This window comes from Coptis chinensis, chromosome 9, assembly GCF_015680905.1.
Source record: "Coptis chinensis isolate HL-2020 chromosome 9, ASM1568090v1, whole genome shotgun sequence".
NCBI lineage: Eukaryota > Viridiplantae > Streptophyta > Magnoliopsida > Ranunculales > Ranunculaceae > Coptis > Coptis chinensis.
The window spans coordinates 23,345,992-23,368,142 of record NC_141464.1 but is presented as its reverse complement, the minus strand read 5'-3'; the positions used below and the strand labels follow the sequence as shown (position 1 = coordinate 23,368,142).

Sequence of the window (22,151 nt, the reverse complement as noted above, 5' to 3'; positions counted from 1 at the left end):
CCCATAAAGGAACATGTCTCAAAAACCGAGAAAACATGCAAAAGTGGAAAACGTGAATTATATTAACCGTGGACTTAGGATCCGGTACTTACAGTCACACACTCCATAGGGAGGGCCCGGTTACCTGAATGGTGCACTTACCACTATATGGAAGTGAAAGGAAGTACACTAATGACAAAGGTCAATCCTCATAGACAGGGTCCTGTAAAAGGACTTCCTCTATATCAGGGGACAGAAGTTCGTGAAAATGTTTTAACCGTTGACCATTAACTTGAAAGGTACTATTGTCATTTGTATTTACCAAGGTGATTGCCCCGTAAGGGGTGACTTCAGTAACCAGAAAAGGGCCAGACCAACTGGTTTTTAGTTTCCCTGGGAAAATATGTAGACGGGAGTTGTAAAGCAAGACCTTTTGACTGACCACAAACTCTTTGCGCAAGATTTGCTTATCATGAACACGTTTCATGTTAGCTTTATAATCCTTCGCGAGATCGTATGAATCGCTATGGATTTCTTCAAGCTCATTCAATTGCAATTTGCGTTTGACACCTGCCTCATCAATATTGAAATTAAGGCTTTTTATAGCCCACAGAGCACGGTGCTCTAATTCAACGGGCAAATGACATGGTTTCCCAAATACAAGTCTAAAGGGAGACATACCTATAGGAGTTTTGAAAGCAGTTCTATACGCCCATAAGGCATCCGATAGACGCTTCGACCAGTCTTTCCTATTAGGGTTTACAGTTGTTTCTAAAATCTTTTTGATTTCCCTATTAGAAACTTCTACTTGTCCGCTAGTTTGTGGATGATAAGGAGTTGTTACTTTGTGTGTAACTCCATACTTTTTCACTAGGGATGCAACAACTCTGTTGCAAAAATGTGTTCCACCATCACTAATGATGGCTTTAGGAATGCCAAACCGACAGAAAATATATTCTTTAATAAAAAATACAACGGTCTTATGGTCATTGGTACGACAAGCTAGGGCCTCTATCCATTTAGACACGTAGTCCACGGCAACTAGAATATAAATGAAACCGTGGGAAACAGGGAAGGGACCCATGAAATCAATGCCCCAAATGTCAAAAATTTCTACTATCAAGATTGGATTTAATGGCATCATATTACGTTTCATGATTCGCCCAAGTTGTTGGCAACGAATACACGTCTTGCAATGCACTTGGGCATCCTTAAAAAGGGTAGGCCAATAAAATCCACATTGAAGAACTTTAGCGGCTGTTTTCATCCCACTAAAATGGCCACCACACTCTTTGTCATGGCAGAACGATAGAATTTCATTATATTCCCACTGGGGAATACAACGACGAATAATCTGATCCGCACAATACTTAAAAAGGTATGGCTCATCCCAAGAGTATATCTTAACTCGCCAAGAACTTCTTTACGTTCATTTCTTGACCAATTATAAGGCATAACATCAGCCGCTAAATAATTTACAATGTCAAAGATACCATGGTTTGAAAAATCGCATACTGAGATGCTCATCGGGAAAAGAGTCCGGTATGGACTCGGAATCACTCGATCGTCGTTTGTGAGTCTAGATAAGTGGTCGGCAACTACGTTTTCGACCCCTCTTTTTGTCCTTTATTTCTAATGTGAACTCTTGCGGGGAGAAGGATCCATCGATTAATCTCTGCTTAGCATCCTTCTTTGCAAGAAGGTACTTTAAGTGGTTTGCATGGTCCGTGTAAACTAAAGTTTTAGAACCAACCAAATAAGGACTAAACTTATCTAAAGCATAAATGACAGCTAAGAATTCTTTTTTCGGTAGTTGAATAATTCCATTGAGCATCGTTTAAGGTTTTACTAGCATAATAAATAAACATGGACTTATTATCTAGTTTTTGTCCCAAGATCGCACCTAACCGCATAGTCACTAGCATCACACTTGAGTTCGAAAGGTTTAGACCAATCGGGAGGCTGTATAATTGGTGCAGGGTTAGGGCGGCTTTTAAAGTTTCAAAAGCCTGCGTACAGTTAAAATTAAAATCAAAGATTGCATCTTTCAAAAGCAGATTAGTTAAAGGCCTAGCTATTTTCGAGAAGTCTTTAATAAACCGCCTATAAAAACCTGCATGGCCTAGAAAGGCCCTAATATCAGGGACAGTCCGTGGTTTAGGTAGGGTCGCTATCTTATCTAGTTTGGCCTTATCTACTTCTATGCCATCACTAGATACGATGTGACCTAGTACTATGCCCTTTTTCACCATGAAATAACACTTTTCCCAATTTAAAACGAGGCTCTTTTCTTCACACCGTGTCAAAACCTTAGACAGGTTAGACAAACAGTCTGTGAAGGAGTCTCCATAGATAGAAAAATCATCTATGAAAACTTCCATAAAGTGCTCTACCATGTCACTAAATATATGAAACATACACCGCTGGAAGGTACCAGGAGCATTACAAAGGCCAAAAGGCATTCGTTTATAGGCATACGTTCCAAAGGGACATGTGAAGGTAGTCTTTTCTTGGTCATCACTATCAATAATAATCTAAAAATAGCCTGAGTAGCCATCCAGAAAACAATAAAAAGCATGACCAGCTAGGCGTTCAAGCATTTGATCTATAAAAGGTAAAGGAAAGTGATCCTTTCATGTCATAGCATTTAAACGTCTGTAATCAATACAGATCCTCCATTTCATAGGACCTTGTGTGACAACATAGTCACCCTTCCCGTTATGTACCATGGTAACTCCCGATTTCTTAGGAACTACATGAATGTGGCTTACCCATTCGCTATCAGAGATTGGGTATATGATACCTGCATCGAGTAATTATAAGACTTCTTCCCTATCCACCTCTTTCATGGAAGGGTTCAAGTGACGCTGAGGTTCGCGAGAAGTCTTCGCGTTATCCTCCAAATGGATACGATGAGTGCAAACATTAGGGTCAATTCCCTTAATGTCGGCTAGGGACCAACCAATCGCAGAACGATGTTCCCTAATCACCCGGATTAAACGTGTCTCTTCATTGTTAGATAATAGAGAAGATATAATTACCAGATGACTACCATCCGGATCAAGTTGAATATATTTTAACTCCGGGGGAAGAGGTTTAAGCACTGGGGTGGAAGGAAAATCAATAGATGTTTCGTCAGGGTCCTCATTTTGCATACTGAATACTTGCTTAGGTAGTAAGTCTTCATACTCAATATATGGAGCAACCGAAGGGTCTATAAGTGGTGTGGACTCAAGGATGGTGTTGACTTCCTCTAAGTAGGAGTAATTTACAAAATCTGAAATTTCAAAAGAAAGGAATTTGTACATATTGTTTTCAGGAAACGTGTTGTTAAAATAATCTTGAGCTAAGCTCTCGATCATGCTAACCTCCCCATGTATAGACGAATCTGGTAACTGTTTCATCATTTTAAAAACATTTACCTCAATTGTAAGATTGCCAAAAGATAAGGACATCTTACCATCGCGCAATTTATAAGTCGTTGGCGGTTGCCAAGAAGGCTTCTAAGATGATCGGGTACAAAGTCGTTAGCGACTTACAGATCGAGGATAACAAAATCAGCAGTATAGTAAAAATCCTGAACCTTAACAAGCACTTTTTCCACTATACCCTTAGGATACTTAATTGACCTGTCTGCTAATTGCAATGTTATTTTTGTAGGTTGCATTTCCTGTAGACCTATTTGTTTATACAAGTAATACGGGAGTAAGTTAACACTTGCCCCCAGGTCTAATAAAGCGGTCGTCGTGTGGGAATCTCCTAAGGTGCATTTTACAGTAGGACGACCAGGGTCCTTGTACTTAACAATTCCATTATTTTCGGATAAAGTTGGGAACTCTTTAGTTAGAAAGGCGTCTTTAGGTATGTTGGTCTTACGCCTAGTAGTGCACAACTCTTTAAGAAACTTAGCGTGGTTAGGGACCTTTTTAATAGCTTCGAGAAAAGGAAGGTTTATCGTTAGATTCTTGAAAACGTTCCTAATCTCCTCAAAGTTTGTATCCCTAGTTAGCATGGCTAACTTCTGAGGGAATGGTGGTTTCGCTCTATATTTAGCGTATGGCTCAACTTGATGTGTTACCTTGGCTTTCTGTTTCTTAGTTTGTTGTTTAACTGGTACCTCTACAGTGGTAGGCTCTTCAGTTTCTACTGCGGTATCTAGTTCGATATCCGGTGTAGAGAATACTGGTGGGGTAACTATAGGCATAGTTACTTTGTTATCAACCACTCTTCCAGAGCGGAGAGTGATGATGGCATTAAGGTCACCTACGATTGTAGTTTCAGTACTAGTATTACCGTTTACCTCAAAGGCTGTGTTTGCTATTTTAGGGTTTGGTATCGCTTGTCCTGGAAACACGCCTTTTGGTTGGGCTTTCTCTTGGGCTAACTATTGTATGCCCTGATTTATGGATTGTAAGATCTGTTGGTTTGATTGAGTCATTGATTGAAAAGTTGTTGTTGGGTAACTGTATAAAGGCGCCTATACGATCCGGATGTGATGGTGTAGTAGTCACAGGTGGTGCGACTAGAACTATCTCACGTTGATTATTTATGGGTGGGTTGTGATAGTTACTATTGTTAACCGGAACGATACCTCTATTGGTATTATAACTATTATAATTACCCTGACCTTGTGCTAAACCTTGTCGTGGTTGCGCTTGGTTGTTATAATTATTATAATTTCCCTGACTTTGTCCCTGTCCTTGCCTAGGTGGAGCTTGATTATAGTTGTTTGCTTGCCTAACATTTTGGTTATTAAACCCTGGAGGTGAAACTTGTTGATTATTTCGCCAACTAAAGTTAGGATGTTGTCTCCTTGGGGCATTAGGAATAGGATAGCTATTAATGGAGCAAACATTGTCTTGCTCTAATTGTTGTTGTTCATAGGCGAGAGGACAATAGGAGTCAGGGTGCTCAGGACTCAAACAGAAATTACATGGGTTGGAGTTGACATTCATGATGGGAATAGGCTTTTGTTGAATAGAAATAGCCTCTACCTTTTTAGTTAGAGATTCGATTAAATTTTTAAGTTCTAGATCGGGTTTCATCTCAAACATACCGGGGCCTTAAGCTGTTGAAGAAGAACTAACGAGGCGGGGGGATATCATCACTACCCCCAATTGTTATTACGTTTAGTTTGATCTTCTAAAAATTTGTAAGCCTCCGAGGCTCCTTTACTTAGGAAACTACCCCATTCATTATGTCAAGGACTTCTTTATGGTGATGTTGAAGTCCTTTGAAAAGGCGCTAACTAACGTGTCTTTTGCTAGGTTATGGTGTGGACACTCTATAAGCAGATCGGTGAAACGATTTCAAGCCTCAGAAAATGATTCATGGGGATTTTGTTAGAAAAAATGAATCTTGGAAAGCATCTCATCTGTCTTTAGGGGTGGGTAAAAATGTTCCATAAACAGCTGAACAAGTTTAGCCCACGAAGTCTCTGAAGTTAGTTAGGCTTGGCAGTTAACCAAGACGCCGCCTTATCGGCTAAGGTAAAGGGAAATACCCTCAGTTTAATTTGTTCCATACCAACCGTAGGATGATGGAATGTTGTAAGGACTTGTTCAATCCTACGCATGTGTTGATAAGGTTTTTCATGATCTAAACCATGGAAAACGGGTAACAAATTAAATATGTTTGGGGGAATTCGAAAATCCCCCACTGGGTCTGCTATAACGATGCAAGATTTAGGGCTATCGCTCAAGGCTTTGTAAAAGTCGGAGAGAGGAGTCTCTCTTTCTTCAGCCATTATGTCAGGTGCGGTTGGTGGAATAGTAGCTAGAGGTGTAGTGATTGGTATACTCGATAGATTTGTTTGTTGACGCTGACGGTTAATTACGTTCGATGTTTTTCTCCGACCAGACCTTAATCTCATGCAACTCTAAGTCTAAACACGACAACACTCCAAACAATCTTGATATTTTAGTATAAACCTCTAACTGGAGATGCAAGGTATGGAAGAAAGGAATACCTGATAGCGTCCTTGCTTCGCTTATGAATAGCGTCTTGTGTACGTGTGTTCAGTGTAAATAACAAGTTAGAACACTAAAAAACTTAAAAAATCGAAGTTCGAAACAAACCTGTAGAAATCCGGAAAATTTAGCTTAGGCTGGCGGGCCACTTCACTTAGAATGCGTGGTCGTAACTCCGTGAAGTGAAGTTCAGTGTTTTAGGGCGGGTCGCGCTCTACATGGGGGCGGGTCGCGCTCAATGTTACAGTCTTTTGGGCGCAGGTGTGCTCGCTTAGGGTGCGGTCGCGCTCCGTGTATATTTTTGCGAAACTTTCAACGCTGAAACGGACAACCACAGTATGAATCAAACAAGGGTGGGTGGGTTTAATGGGACTTAAAAATGACTAATTATATTATGAAAATAATGCTAAAGTGAAACTAAGATGGCAGCGGCGCCATTTGATAAAACATAAAATTGGTAGTTTACCTACGAAATGAACAATGAAACTCAAAACCTAAGTAAACTAAAAACTTATTTGGTACGTGTCTATATTTATCAAAGTTTCTACTCTCAATTCTATCGAAATAGAGTGGTGTAACAAATTCGTTCCACTCCTAGTTCTCTACCATGGAATGTTTTCTAATCTAATTAATCGGGTTTAAGTCTAATGAGAGCTTTACGAAGGGTGTTATCCTACGATACAATATGAAATTGATTATGTTGAATTTAACTCACTAATGCTATGGAAATATGATTGTTTTGAATCTAAATAAAGGATTAGAGGGGAGTTGAATCCACCTCGAATCCAACTTAATAACCTAGCATAGATTCTTGTATCTCGATTCTTACGTTCTTACGGCAAGAAATTCGAGTTCTAATCCCTAGTGTTCATGGCATTTCTACCGAATACTAACTAGCATGTGAGGTCGTCCACCCATTCTCTTGGCGAATCACGACCTTCTAGAGTGAAATAGATTCTACAATGCTTCTACACTATACCACTAAGTTTTCATCAAGGCTTCATCAACCCCTCTAATGGATGTTTTAGCCTTGAGTCATCAACCCATCATTTCCCATTGAATTATAACTACACATCATATTAAAATTCTAACTTAACTAATTTAACTAACAATGTTTCAATCTACTTCAACTACGAAATGATAATCAACAAGAATTAAAATTAGATCTATAAATTGAAATGAAAAAAATCGAAATTGACAAAAATAACTATTTTATTTATCTAATCAATCAAGAACAATGATTCAAAGACTTAGGGTGTGTTTGTTATGATGGAAACACTATGGAAAGGAAAGGAAAATAAGAGTGGTCCACCTTTTCCATAGTTTATAAGGTGTTTGGTTACCCATGGAAAGGAAATGGGCTTTTCCATATGGAAACAAAATTATTGAAATGGAAAAGGTCTTGTGTCCTTAGCTAACCCCTGAAATTTTTGTGGAAAGGAACGGAAAGGAAATAAATAGATAGGGACTTACTACTAATACACTCATGACCCAACAATACAATTATTCCTTTCCATAGCTTTTGCAAACAAACATGATTATTCCTTTCCCCAGTTTTTACTTTCCTTTCCCCAGTTTACCAAACACATACCATTTAAAATTATTTCCTTTCCATTCCATTCCATAGTGGACCACCCATTTTATTTCCTTTCCTTTCCATAAGTTAAAATTTAACAAACACACCCTTAATCTAAAACAAGAATTGAAAATGGAACTTAAACTTAATTACTCTACTGAAAACTAGATCTAGAATTCTATATAGTTTTAGGTCTAATTAGCTACCATTAACAAAGAGTGAAGCTTTGGTTTTTATACTTTCAGATCCAAAAATCGTGCATGGGCTTGGAGCCATGTTTTGGGCCAGAGAATCAGGCCCAAAACCCAATTCTTTCAGTCTAAAAAGGCCTTTTCAGCTGCAGTTGGCTTCAACAGACTTTTCGTCCACTTTTGCTCCTTTGATTGGATCACGGCTTAGACCATTGGAAAGCTCTTTCCGAGCTAGTCATTTTGACATAAGGTAGGCCCCATTCCGAGGTCTGAGTCCAAAGATACGGCCTTCGGAAGTTCTAATCGACTTGTGTCTTTACATTTACGCCCAGCGTCGACTTTTCAGCTTTTGACCGGGCTTTAGAAAGGCTTTGTCTTCTTGAATCTTGGCCTTTAATCACGGAACTCCTTAGTAACCGACCTTTGCTCCTTTATCTCGCTAAAGTTGCACCTTTCTGCACATAATGGACTTTGAAACCTGAAATGCATAAAAACACGTACTCATTGTTAACTACAGTTTTGGGCTCTTTTCAGGGGGTTCATGAAATAATTCAATAGCACAATTACATTACGTAACTAACTAACCTAGACTCTACTGGAGTAAACATGACAAGCAAATGGTGGCAAAGTTTTTTGAAATGAAAGACTAAAATATGCCACCCCCAAACAAAATTTGAAAACCCTTTTCAAGTTTGAAAAATTTTGTGGCCTATACTCCAGAAAGGTGGTATTGTACAAAAACTTGGGTCTTTTAATGTCAAATTCTCTAGACTTACTAATATATGTTTATGTTTTTAATTTTTTTTTTAATTTTTATAAGTTTGATTTTTGGAAAAACCAAATTACGAGGAAGAAATAAAAAAATGAAACTCACTCCATAGAGAAACACTACTCAAACAACAAGAAAAAGTGCAAGAGATGTATACGTGAGTCACATGAAACATGGACTAAGGATCCGACACTTACAACCATTCACTCCAAAAGAGGGTCCGGTTACCTTAATGGTGCACTCCCATAACATAAGATTGGAATGGAGTACACCGAAGAATAAAATTAGTCTTTTATAGTCAGATACTCGAAACTTAATATAAAATATATATACGTGTCTCTTACCATATATCAACAATCTAAATAGTTGTGGGTCTTTGCATAAATAATTATCACAAAAAGAACCCCAAACAGAATTAGGCACCAAGATTTTCTATGACGCATCTTAGTTGAATGAGAGCGAAGTTTGATGGACTTAGAACGTAACATAGCATGCACCTTCTTCTTTCTCCTCCAACGAAAGAGTATCCAAGTGAATGATCGTGAGAAAATAGATGGTTATGGAAGACATGTGGGATATGGATAAGTCTTAGAAGGAAGGAATGGAAAAAATGAGAATGTGGGTTTAGCACAAAACTTATTCATGGTGTAGGTCTGAACTGTCTCATATCTGGAAATGAAGGTGTGAGGTGGCTCTTCCTTGGGTATTAGGTCCTTACCAGATGGGTTTAGGAAGGCATGAAGCACAGGAGAAGCAAGAAAGTCAGGTGCAAACTCAAGGTTCCTTTGAAATGGTGGAGGGAGGGGAATCAAAGTGGTGGTAAATGATTGGATTTTATGAGGGATTAGCTCAGGTGGATGATGGTCGGGTGGTGCTCTAGGTAGTTCTTGAGAGGGTGGATCATTGTAGGCTCTTTGAAACTCATCAAATTCCTCATCTAGGTTGTTCGCATCCACGTAATTGTGGTATTCATCTGCATCTTTGAGAAAGTCATCAATCTCATCCATTATGAGATTGACTTTATCTCCCATAAGGTCAGAAGTAGCGTAGAAAATTCTTCCTCTATTTCAGTTATGTTCAGGGAGTCAAAATTGTGATCTTTGTCTTTTTCCCTAAGAGTGGGGACAAGGTCGGCCGCACTACGTGAGATACAAAACTTTCAATGGACTTAACTTCTCCTTCTATAGGCAAACCTAGTTGCCCATGCTTGATTCTAAACATGTTAACCTCCACATAAAGATTTCCAAAGGAAAGAGTCATTGATCCATTCCGAAAATTGATTTAGGCATTGGCGGTTGTCAAGAAAAAATGCCCTAAGATGATGGGAATAGAATCATGAGCAACTTCTGTGTCAAGAATAACGAAATCAACCGGGTAGTAAAACTCCTGAATTTTAACAAGAATGTTTTCAACTGCGCCTTTAGGGTATTTAATAGAATGATCGGCTAGCTGCAAAGTTATTTTGGTTGGTTTAAGTTCATGGAGACCTAGTTATTTATATAAATAAAAAGGGAGTAAGTTAACACTCGCCCGTAGGTCTAATAGTGCAGTTGTTATGAGGTAATCTCCCAAGGTGCATTGTATAGTAGGACGACCAGGGTCCTTGTACTTAACAATTCTGTTATGTTTAGATAAAGAAGGATATTGTTCAGTTAAGAAGGTTTCTTTGGGTATGTTAGTTTTTCACTTTGTGGTGCACAACTCTTTTAGAAACTTAGCGTGTCCAGGTAGACTTTTTATAACATCTAGAAAAGGTAGGTTTGTAGTCAGATTTTTAAACACTTCCCTAATCTCATCAAAATTCTTGTCCTTTTTAAACACAACTAGTCTCTGGGGAAATGGTGGTTTTTCTCTATACTTAGCATATGGGTCAACATATTTATGAACTGTTATTTTATCTTTTCGTGGATTCCCTTTTGGTTGTGGTCTAACTAGTACTTTTACAGTTGTAGGATCTTTAATTTCTATTATGATATTTGGTATGGTTTCGTTCTCAACTTCCGTTTGCGGGTGATCTTCAGGCATAATCACTTTGTTATCAACTACTCTACCTGAACGAAGGGTAGTGACTGCCTATAGTTCCCCTTGGTTTATATTACCATTACACTGAATACTGTTTACTTCGAAGGCAGTGTTTGTTGACTTAGGATTAGGGACAACTTGACCTGGAAATACGCCTTGTTGGTTATTATTGTGGTTAGGAGACAGATCAAGTACCTTTTGGCACAATGCTTGCATCATATTAGTTTGTTGTTATTGGTTTTGTATCATGGTTAATAATAAGTCATCTTTTGATGGGTAAGCCGGTAATAGGAGGGGTGATTGGGACTAAGGTTTGTTGAGTGTTTATGTTATGATTTTGATAGTACTGAGGTACATGCACTAAACTTCTGTTCTAGTAACCTAAATCTCCTTGTCCTAGATGTTGGTTAAATTGGTGGAAGTTTTTAATAGGCCCAACATTTTGATAATTAAAACATGGAAGTGTAGGTTGTTGTTGTTGATTATAATTAGTGTTCTGCCTCCATTATGTGTTAGGGTTGGTCAAAGTGTAATTATCTACAGGCTGTGGTGGAGGTGAACCATAGAGTAAGGGACAAAACGAATCGGTATGGTTGGGATTAAAACAAACATTACATGGACAAGTGTTTATGTTCATGACCGGATTGGGTTTCGGTTCTTGTTTGTTAACAGAGAGGGCATCGACCTTTCGAGCGAGGAATTCAATGAGGGATATTAACTAAGGATTAATAGTAGCCTCAACTATGCCAGTTGCATTAGTTGTTGATGAACAAGTATTGGAGCGAGAGCACTCACTACCTCCCCAGGTGCTCCTCTTAGTTTTTTTTTTGCATGCAAGTAGGATATTTTATTAATAGGTAATAAAGAATACAACTCTGACAAAATGGATTTACAACAGAAGTATCAAATCTGTAGTAAGTCCGGTGAGGACATTCTAAGGACTTAATGAAAGGGGGTCTATTGGGGGACTCCAATAAAACTCTCCATTACTCAAAGTTGATCCATGTTTTGCTGCCGCATCCGCCCCAAAGTTTGCTTCTCTGAGTGTATATGAAATTTTCTAGTCAATAAGCTTTGATGCTCTATACCACTTTGCTCTCAGCCACCATGGAACTTCTCCTCCTTTGAATGCAAGGACTACTGCCATAGAGTCACTTTCTATACAGAGTTTTTGCCAGCCTTTTTCCACAGTAGTTTGCCAAAACCGCTGCCAAACTTTCTGCCTCATAATTTGTAGTAACCTCTAGGCCTTGTACTAAGATACCCAGAATTTCCGCCATATTGTTCCTGAAGATGATTCCCGCACCCCCATTGCCTGGATTTCCGAAGGCCGAACCATCTGTGTTGGCTTTAACTACCCCTATATCAGGAGGAATCCAGGACACTTCTCTAATTTTACTCGCTGGCCTCACTCTTCTTTTGATGTTCAGTTGGTTTAAAATCTGAAAATCGATGGTAAAGTTACTCATTGTTCCAGTTAGCAGGAGACCAGCGATGCTTACCCCTTTAAGAACTTCACATCTTATTCTTAGCGGATTTAGCTTCACATCTTCAAAGAAAATACTATTCCGAACTTTCCATATTTGAACCATGAGATGGATAGCCGCAACATTCCAAAGTTCCTTTCGTATCTGGTTGTGCCCTCTTCCTGCCTCCATGATCGATTTTAAGTTGATGTTTGTGGGCTTTACTCCAAAGTAGTTTGAAGCCCATTGCCACAGTGTCGTGGTCTCCTCACACTCCCAAAGGATATGCTTCGCACTTTTTGATTCCTTTCTACAGAGCCTACATCGCGAAGCAAGTTGAACTCCTTTCCTTTGCACTCTGTCATCTGTTGGTACCACTCGGTGAATCAGTTTCCAAGCAAGGCCAGCTTGTCTAGGATGGATATGACGAGCCCACACCCACTTATACCAGCTTATCTTATTTTATTTTTTCCTAATCACCTCGAACCCTTCTTTCACTGAGAAAACCCCATCATGAGAGGGTTTCCAGATTCTCGTATCATGCTCTTCTCCTATTGGTGGGTTTAGGTGATTGACATTGATGCTCGCTTTCAACATCACTTCTTGAATAGGTGCTGCTATATGCCATTGGTTATTGATGATAAGGTCTGAAACCTTTGTCGATAATTCCCTCTAGTTTATACCCTAAACCACATCTGCCACTGCTGATCCTGCCCAAGGTTCCTGCCACACATTGATGCTTCTTCCTTGTCCTACAATCCACCCTAGGAAAGGCTTCATTTCTTTTAAGGCCAATTTCAATCCCTGCCATACTGATGAATGCTTGTGGTAGGTTAAGTAATTGCCATCACTCATTGTGAATTTTTGCTTCATGAATCTGCTCCACTCAGTCTCCCCATTCAGAAAGTTCCAAGCTAGCTTTATAAAAAGTGCAAGGTACAGCTCCTGGAGCCTTCTAATACCGAGTCCCCCTTCATCGAGTGACTTACAGACCTTTTCCCATTTTAGAGTGACTGCCTTTCTCACCATTGGATCCCCAAACCAGACGAAATTTCTGATGGAGAGTTCACATTCCCTTATGCATATTGCTGGCCATTTATACACCGACATGTTATATACTGGAAGGCTGCTTAAGATTGACTATGCCAGAACCACTTGACCTTGGAAATACAACATCCTACCATCCCATCTACTAGCTCTCCTCCTGATTTTGTCCACCAAGACTTGTATTCTTGCTCTAGTTACTCTGCCTCGGAATATGGGTGCTCCAAGGTACCTCTCCGGCAGTTGGCTGAGCCGAAATTCAAACAAGGAGGCAAGTAGATCCTTCTTGGTGTCAGGCATGGCTCCCAAGTAGAGTTTGCTCTTTAAGGGATTAAAAAACTGCCCTATTGAAAACTGGTAAAGATAGAGCATCTCTTTAAGAAGTTTGAGTCCACGAATGTCTTCGTTCGTAAAGATGAATATATCGTCAGCAAAGAGGATGTGTGTAGGGCTAGGACAATTCCCGGCTGCCATCATATGCTTAATTTTCCCTATATGGAAGAGCCATTTTATACCTCTGCTTATAACATCTTCAGCTATGTCAAAAAGGATAAGAGAGAGTGGATCACCTTGCCGCAATCCTTTACCAGATCCAAAAAAGCCACAAGGAGCCCCATTGATCATAACAGAGATATGAGCACTTTTTAGCAGAGTAGAGATCCATGAGCACCAAGTATCATTGAACCCAAATCTTGAGAGTACTTCAAGAAGGAACTCCCAACTGAGTGAGTCAAACGCTTGGGTGATATCCAGTTTCATTGCCAAATTTCCACCCCTTTTCTTTAGATCTAGCTCATTCATCATTTCTGAGGCCAAAGCAATTCCTGTTGTGCATGTTCTTCCTTTAATGAAGGCTAATTGCTCTCCACTTATAATGATGTTTAGGATATGCTTGATTCTCAAAGAAAGAACTTTAGTGATAATCTTGAAGAGAAAGTTGCTTAAGTATATAGGCTTGAAATGGTTAACTGCAATGGAGTTGTCTATTTTTGGCACTAGGATGAGGAAACTAGAATTCATACCTTGAGGGAGAGTGTTATCCCTAAAGAATAAAATGATAGCTTTGCTGACATCATCCCCAATAATACTCCAGAAAGAGTGATAGAAACATCCCTGGAATCCATCTGGACCTGGGGCACTGTTAACATCCATGGGAAACACAACATCTTTGACCTCTTCCATGGTGGGGATGGCGGTGAGAGAAGCATTTTCCTCATCTGTAACAAGCTTAGGGATGAGATTTAACAGGAATGGACTTATGTTGACTTCTAAGTATTTATATTTTTCCTCGTAGGCCTCCACAATGAATTTCTTAATCTCTACCTATTGTATCAACTTGTTTCCCTGGTCATCTTGTATCTCCACAATTTGAGATTTAGCCAATCTCATCTTTGTTGTGGCATGGAAATACTTTGAGTTTCTCTCCCCTTCTAGAGCTTCAGTAACTCTAGCTTTCTATTTAATAGTCAGAATTTCCACATCTTTAACAGCTTGAATCTCCGTAGCCTTTTCCACTTCTTGGTTATGTAACTCAAAGTTAAAAGGATCCTGTTCCTGCTCTTTGAGGATGTTCTCAAGATCGTCCTCCAGTTCTTTGAGATGTTGTTACATATTGCCATAGACCCTCCAACTCCATTCCTTAAGAACAATTTTGAGTCGTTTCAGCTTTTTTACCAATTTTCTTATGGGCGCATCGTGCAAAGGCTCCTTCTAACTCATTTCTAACATTTCTCTCAGGTTTTCATGTTGAACCTATATCATGCTTGCTTAAATTTGAAGGGAATGTTCAAAGGCTTTGGTATTTTGGTGTTCCAACCCACAATTGGGCAATGATCAGAGTGTTTTCTTTTCAGAATCCCTGCTTCTCCAGCCAGCACTAACATCAATCCACCCTTGGTTTACTAGCATTCTATCAATCTTTTGTTACATTCTTCTATGACCCATTCTTTTATTGCACCAAGAGTATTTGAATCCCATAGTGGTGGAGTCGATCAGAGCATTTGAGTGAATAAAAGAGTTGAAATCTGACATGGCTACTAAACAAGGAGTTCTTCCTCCTTTGCGCTCGCTTATTGCAGAAACTATATTAAAATCCCCTACCACCGCCCATGGCTCAACAACCAATCCTAGCTGTGAAAGCTCCGACCATAGTGCTCTTCTGATGCCATATGCACTATTTGCGGGAACGAAGGATAAAAAAAGATTTCCAGATTTCACTATGATATGCTATTGTGAGAGAGCATACAGTGTCACCACATTTCCCTCCCTCCAACAAACCCAAATATATCCCACTTTACTAGGAGTATCATTATGCAAAAATAGAGAGTAAAACCCAATCTGGTAAGCTCCATAAGTAACTGAGCAGGCGGTCTTATTAGCGGCTCCGTAATGCACACAAATTCTGGTTTATATTCCTTAACAATATCCTCAAGATACATCCAAGGATTTTGTCTTCTTATTCCTCTCATATTCCAGAATAGTGTATTCATGATATATTGTTATTTTGAGATTCTGGCCCTAGTAGAAGGTGGGGTTAGGACCTGCACCTGCCACATAGGCTTATACCCTTCCTTGTTCTTAACTTGCTCCTCTTCCTTTTCCATCTATTCCGCCCAGTTCCCTGACTCCAAGATCTTTTTTGCTTCTTCCAGTGCATGGAATTTGTTACCTTGTGGTCTTGTAATGCGCTCTGCAGGTGAGTTGTGTTGGCTTATGCCATCTAATTCACTCTGTTCTTCTTCTGCATTCCCATCCATTTCCATATTGTGTCTCGCATTTCCATCCTCTATATTTTGGTCCTTATTCAAATTCTTTTGTATTTCGAGCATTTCAGGACTGTGTACTTGTGGTTCAGACCTGTCCAAAAGATCAAGATTGGTCTCTATGGCTTCCCCCACAGCTGCTCCTTCTTCTTGTGGGTTCGAGTTCGGCTTGATGATCGTAGGTTCGCTTACTCCTTGACTTTCGAAACCCCCTGGCTTTGCCGGTTAGCCTCTACTATTGCATCATCAGTTTCACTTTTGTTTCCCTCTGCTCTTTCAGCTTCTTGCTGCCTTGGCACATGCTCTTCCACAATCAAAGGTTTAGTTTCAGAGTTAGGAACTTCCTCATTCGCTATTCTGTTCTTTTTTTGCCATTTCTTTTTTTGGTTTCTCGTCATGGGTTTCTCCCTCATCCCTTGCCCTTGGGATGCGTTGACCACCGCAGTTTCAGCCAAAGTCTGAGCTACCACTATTTCCCCTGTTTGAGCCAGGTCCTTTTTCAGAAATCGACAGGAGCTGACCGTGTGACCGACTCCTTTGCAATGGGTGCAATAATCCGAAAGTTTTCCCAATCGAACTTCTTGCCAGAAGGTAACTCCATGCTTCTTTGATTCCACCCACATTTTGTTGGGGATTTTTTTTTAGAGATCGATGTAAACCAAGACACTTGCATAGTACCTAAGCTTTCTCATTGCTATGGTTTCATCCACATGCATTGGACGACCTAGAGTTTTGCCCATTGCCTGTAGGTTATTAACTTCCAAATATTCCAAACTCAGCCCCAGAAATCTAACCTAGACCATCGCATGTGACTGGGTTTCCTTCTCTGTTGAGAAATTTGGGGTCCATTTACTTAATGGCAGAACTTGAGAATCAAACAGCCAAGATCCTTGCTCCCAGACCTTTGTGTAATCCTCTTCCTTGTCAAATTTAAACATCAAGTACCCCTTTCCCAGGGGAGTTACTAAGCATTCTCCTGACAGAGCCCATTTTTCGACCACCAAAGCTTTCACCTTGCTCAAGTCCATTTTGACTAAATCAAGCCTTCCAACCAGCGATTTCAAACAGTACTGAATACCTCTATCCACTTCCTCTTCTATCAGACATATTGTTGGGTACTCCCCATGCATTCCTGGGGTTGGAAGTGAAGAGGCATCAATACTCCGACCATACTTCGGTTTTGCTGTAGCTGCTGCATACGACTTCCTTGTTGGTTCCTCCCTGTGACTAGGAGAAGTCCCAAGATGTCCTTGTCCTGTTCCCACCTCCATGGGTGCATTAGTGTTTCCTTTTTGTGTTGAAGTTGCAGCACTACTCCCATTGATAGATGAATGATTTAGTTGTGGTTGCGTCTCACTATTTGATATTCTTGGATTCTCAAATTCATATACATCCATGGTTGTTTTTTTCTTTTTTTTCCTTTATAGAACTATCACTGTAAACCAATGTAGGATTTTACCTAAGCAGGAAATGTATCTCCTTAAGCTTCAGAACTCCCACCGTATGTCAGTGGAGGATTTCACCTGAAGGGAGAGAAAAAAATGGACCAACCTTTATGAAACTCTCACTGTTGATCAATGGAGGATTTTACCCGTAATGGAAGAAATAAAGAAGATTTAGAAGATAAGAATATCTCACCAAATGTTTTTAACTAAAGGTGGCAAAAAAATTAGAGTACATGATCATTTAAGCAACTTATGTTATATCACACCCAATCTCCCAATACATGGTCCCCATTGTTTGATTATGTTCTTTTATTTGATTGATGGTCCCCAATAGATGGTCCTCTTAGTTGATTGATCTAGCTTCTAAGAAGATATACGCATCAGATGCGCTTTTACTTAAGAAATTTCCTCTGTTCATGATGTCTAGAGTCTCCTTGTGGTATTGTGAAATACCCTAGAAGAAAGCACGAACAAGCATGTCTTTCTGAAGGTTGTAGTGGGGACATTCAATTATGAGATCTGTAAAACGACTATAAGCCTCTGAAAAAGATTCATGAGGGTTTTGGTGGAAGAAATGGATATTTTGAAGCATTTCATCGGTCTTCTGTGGTGGGAAAAATGGTTCAATGAATAACCCAACTAGTTTCTCCCATGTGTCCACAGAGTTTGGTTTTTGTGATGTTAGCCAAGCAACCGCTTTGTCAGCTATGGTGGAAGGAAACATGCTAAGTTTTATTTGTTCAGGACCTACTTTAGGATGAGGGAAGGTGGTTAGTACTTGTTGTATCCTACGTAAGTGGTGATAGGGCTTCTCATGGTCTAACCCATGAAAAATAAGTAGTAAGTTAAAGATATTAGGGGGGATTCTAAAATCACCTATTGTAGCTGCAATAACGATGCAAGATTACGGTGCATCATTCAATGCTTTGAAAAAAATCAGAGAAAGGTCTCTCTGTCTCTTGAGCCATTGCTACAGTTGTGGTGTGTGAATTTCTAGATGGGCGTGTGGTATTGCATCTGCGATAAACAAGTAAAGCAGGTTTATGCATATTAAATCTTAATCTCATATAAATTTTAAGTCTAATATGCAATCAACCTAATTAAGCATGCATAACAGATATTATTATTGCTAGAAATATAATCCTTTTACAGTAGATTTGAGGATGTAAAGAGGTGTTACCTGGAGCGCCCTTGCTATGGGTATAAATAATGTCTTCAACAGCCTTAAAGCATGTCTATTGTTACTTGAACAATTACACGAGTACTGGTCCAGGTTCACGAGGTGGATTGTGATGTCTTGTAAAAAGTTTGACCTTATTAGTGCCAGAGTTTAAGAATAAGGTTCAGGCTTATTACTATGGGCTTCGTGTTGGGCTTGGATGTCAGGCCTGTGGTTGGATGGTGAAACGGGTTTTCGTAGTGGGTGGCTTACAAATTTTACTACTAAAAACTTTTCAAACCAATAGCCAGGCCACTTAATAATTGAAGGAGGTTGTCCGTGCATGCACGTTCCTTAATTAGATAACCCAATTCTTTAAGTTTTCTAGACATCGTATTGTATGAAAAATTAATTTTGAATTACTGAAGTTACATATTGGTGGGCATACGAGTACTGTACTGTACTCGTGAGATAATATTGCAGTTACTGTAAACAAATTAATTTATTCTAATTAAACTAGGGTGTGGGCGCTCTTCGAATTAGGCAAATGATGGCCCGAGTCGCGCCTATGGTGTAAGGCGTTGGGTGCATTATGGAAGGGCAAAATTGGAGCGTGGGCGCGCTCTCAAGGAAAAACAGGAGGTTTAATTTTTTAGGGTCAGGTCACGGGAGTGCAAGGAGTTGGATTCGCAACTTGTATGCACTCAGACATTAACATAAATATTGTGAAAAAATACAAACAGTCAAAATAGTGTTTTGTTTTGGGAATAGTGAAAATAGTTTTGATAATCTAAACACGCAATACATAAACAAGCAAGATGGCATGTGGCGCCATTTCATAACTAGAATTAAATTATGTGAAAACAGTACTTCTAAAGTATTGAACTGATAAAAGGTAAAAACGATAGTTTTACCTACGAATAAGCGATGAAACTCAAATGTAAGTAAAACTAAGACTATTTTCTGTTCTATAATATCAAAGATTCTACTCTCTTATCAATGCAATATGTTTAGAGTAGAGAATTCGTTCCACTCCTAGTTTGTTTAGCAATAACGCTTCCTAATTCCTGTAAGCTAACAAAGTCGTGAGGGTAATGGAATTGAACGTAACTACGATGGTAAATTAACAATTCAATATGTGATAAATGAAAAGACGAAAATTAAATACTAAATTGACAATATAAGAATGAATTAGGGGAATTTGATTCCACCTTGATTCGACTTAATAAACTAACGAAGAATTGTCGTAATCCGAATTGCAATGTTTTCGCATCACAATTGGGTATTTCTAATCCCTAATTGTTAATCGTAATCTCTACCAACTAACAATCAGCATGCGAAGCAATCAAACCCATTCTCATGGAGAACTAATTATTTTCTAGAATATAATAGATTACTACAACCAATTCTACACTAATGTAATCAAGTTTCATCAAGGCTTCCTCAAACCCCTCTAATGGAGATTTTAGCCTTGAATCATTAAGCTATCATTTCTAACATAAGAAAAACACGAACAAGTCATTATTGAATAAGTATTAAACTTTATTAATCTAATTGGACAATAGTAATAATGATTCAAAATGAATTAAAACTGAATTTAAAACTAAAATTATGAATAACTAATTATCAATTTAAGACAAACTAAATTAAATGAACTAAGTAATGGATTCTAAAAACTAAATTTACTGTTCTAACTAATTTATTGATAATTCACTAGATAAAAACTAAGTTATTGATTCTACAAATTAAATTCTTGTTCTAAAAACTAATTCTATGAAAAGTAACTAGATAAAAACTAACTATTGGATCCTTGACTAAGTAAAAACTAAGCAGCTTAAGAGCTAATTCTTTGTCTCTTCATATAGAGGAGACCAGATCCACAATTTTGTGCATGAGCTGCGGAGCCATGTTTTGGGCCGGAAAATCGAGTCCAAAACCTCATAACTTCAGTCCACAAAGGGGTTTTCAGCTGGGAATGACTTCAATATCCTTTTCGTCCACTTTTGGTCATCTGATTAGGTCAAGTCTTGGACCATTAAAAAGCTCATTCCGAGCCGGTCGTTTTGACATAAGGTAAGCCCAATTATGAGATTTGACTCCAAAGATACGACCTTTGGACATTTTGCTGACTTTTGTGCGCTATTTCTGCCCGCGTTGACTTTGACTTTTCATCTTTGATCGGTCTTTAAAAAGGCTTTTTCTCCTTGAATTTTAGCCTTTAATCATAGAACTTCTTAGCAACCAACCTCTGCTCTTTTATCTCGCAAAAGGGACGCATTTCTGCAAATATTCGACTCCAATGCCTGAAATACATAAGAACATGATAACAGTACTAACTCATACTTATTAATCAAATAATTGGTCAAAAAACAATATTGTTAAGGGGTTAAAATTATAGTTTTGGGCTCTTATCAAACCACCCCCAAACAGCATTTTGCTTGTCCTCAAGCAAATATGAGAAATTATAATAAGTGACCAAAAATGGAGTTCTAACTAATCTCGTTTCGCCAAGTGCAATTACATTGACCATATGCAACAAGGCCTTAAACCACTAGGAATTTCCTAGTGGACGAGTTATACCCTCGTGAGAGTTTTCCAGTGAAGGTACTCACAAACTTCATCTATACTATAACGACTAAGAAATAAAACTATTGCTTCCTTATTTATTCTCAAATATCCATATATCTCACTAGCAATGAACACAGAATAAGCAAGTCGAAACCTAAGCTAATATATGCATAATAATCAATCATCTACGAATAAACATATATACAATGAGTAATGCTATGTAATGCACTAACAGTTCCGTTTCTAAAACTTTTGATTAACGTCTTTAAGTAGGTCCTCACATAAATGTCAAGACAAAAACACTCTGATTTTTTCACTCAAATTTCGCTACTCTAGAGTGCAATGGGCACACTTTACCCTACAATCTCAATAACACACAAGGAAGCCGAAGTCGATCAAACACATCTGCCACTTACTATCACACTAACCTATTCCTAATTGAGCTAGAGGTCTTTATTAGGTATTGCGGGGATTAGGTGATGGTTTAAGAATGAAGGAAATGGATATTCAAAAAGAACCAGTCTGAGATAATAGAGTCTTCATATTATGTAACTAGAGAAAACCTTGTTCTTACTTTGCTTCTACACCTTGTTTCCATCTTTAGCCATTTTTCCTTTTTCTTTGGCTTTTGACTCCTTCGATTCTATTTTTGAGTTCTAAATCTTTATTTATTTTTTATTATTTATTTATTTTTATTTGGATGGAACTTTCTTTTCTTATTTGAAGCAACTGACAAATTCTTGATTTCAAAGGTCTTTCTCTTTTCTATTCTTCATCCCTATTCTCAAACTCATTCAAAGAATGGGTAGGCTGATTTTATTTTTATTTTGTTTTTATAAAAGGGTAAAGGATTTGTGGTCTATGAAAAAGCTAAAGAAAGGCTCAGAGGGGCGACTAGCGGAAAATAATTTCATATAGGTTTGAATTTCTGGCTATATCGATCCAGAAAGGGCCTAAATTCTCGCTTAGGATATGGTATAGTGATCAAGCAAGTGGACGTGTGATTTCTCTATATGGAATTTACTTCTCCCTTGTGTCATTTCTCAAATATTTCACTCATATAAGGCTTTAGGCTATATTCTCACAGGATTTGTAGAATAAGTACTCTAGCCTAGATTTCAGAAACTTACTGCCAATACAACATAGATACTCATGCAATATATTTATAGAAAGATGCAAAGATTATTACCTACATATTAAC

The 22,151-nt window shown here is 38.6% G+C and overlaps 1 protein-coding gene across 1 annotated transcript; it reads right to left on the bottom strand.

Moving 5' to 3' along the window:
• Positions 1–11,657: 11,657 nt before the first annotated feature.
• LOC147475247 (uncharacterized) lies at positions 11,658–12,164 on the bottom strand. Its single transcript, XM_086585347.1, has one exon. It carries the CDS (start codon positions 12,162–12,164, stop codon positions 11,658–11,660), a length of 507 nt encoding a protein of 168 aa, XP_086441473.1.
• Positions 12,165–22,151: the final 9,987 nt, after the last annotated feature.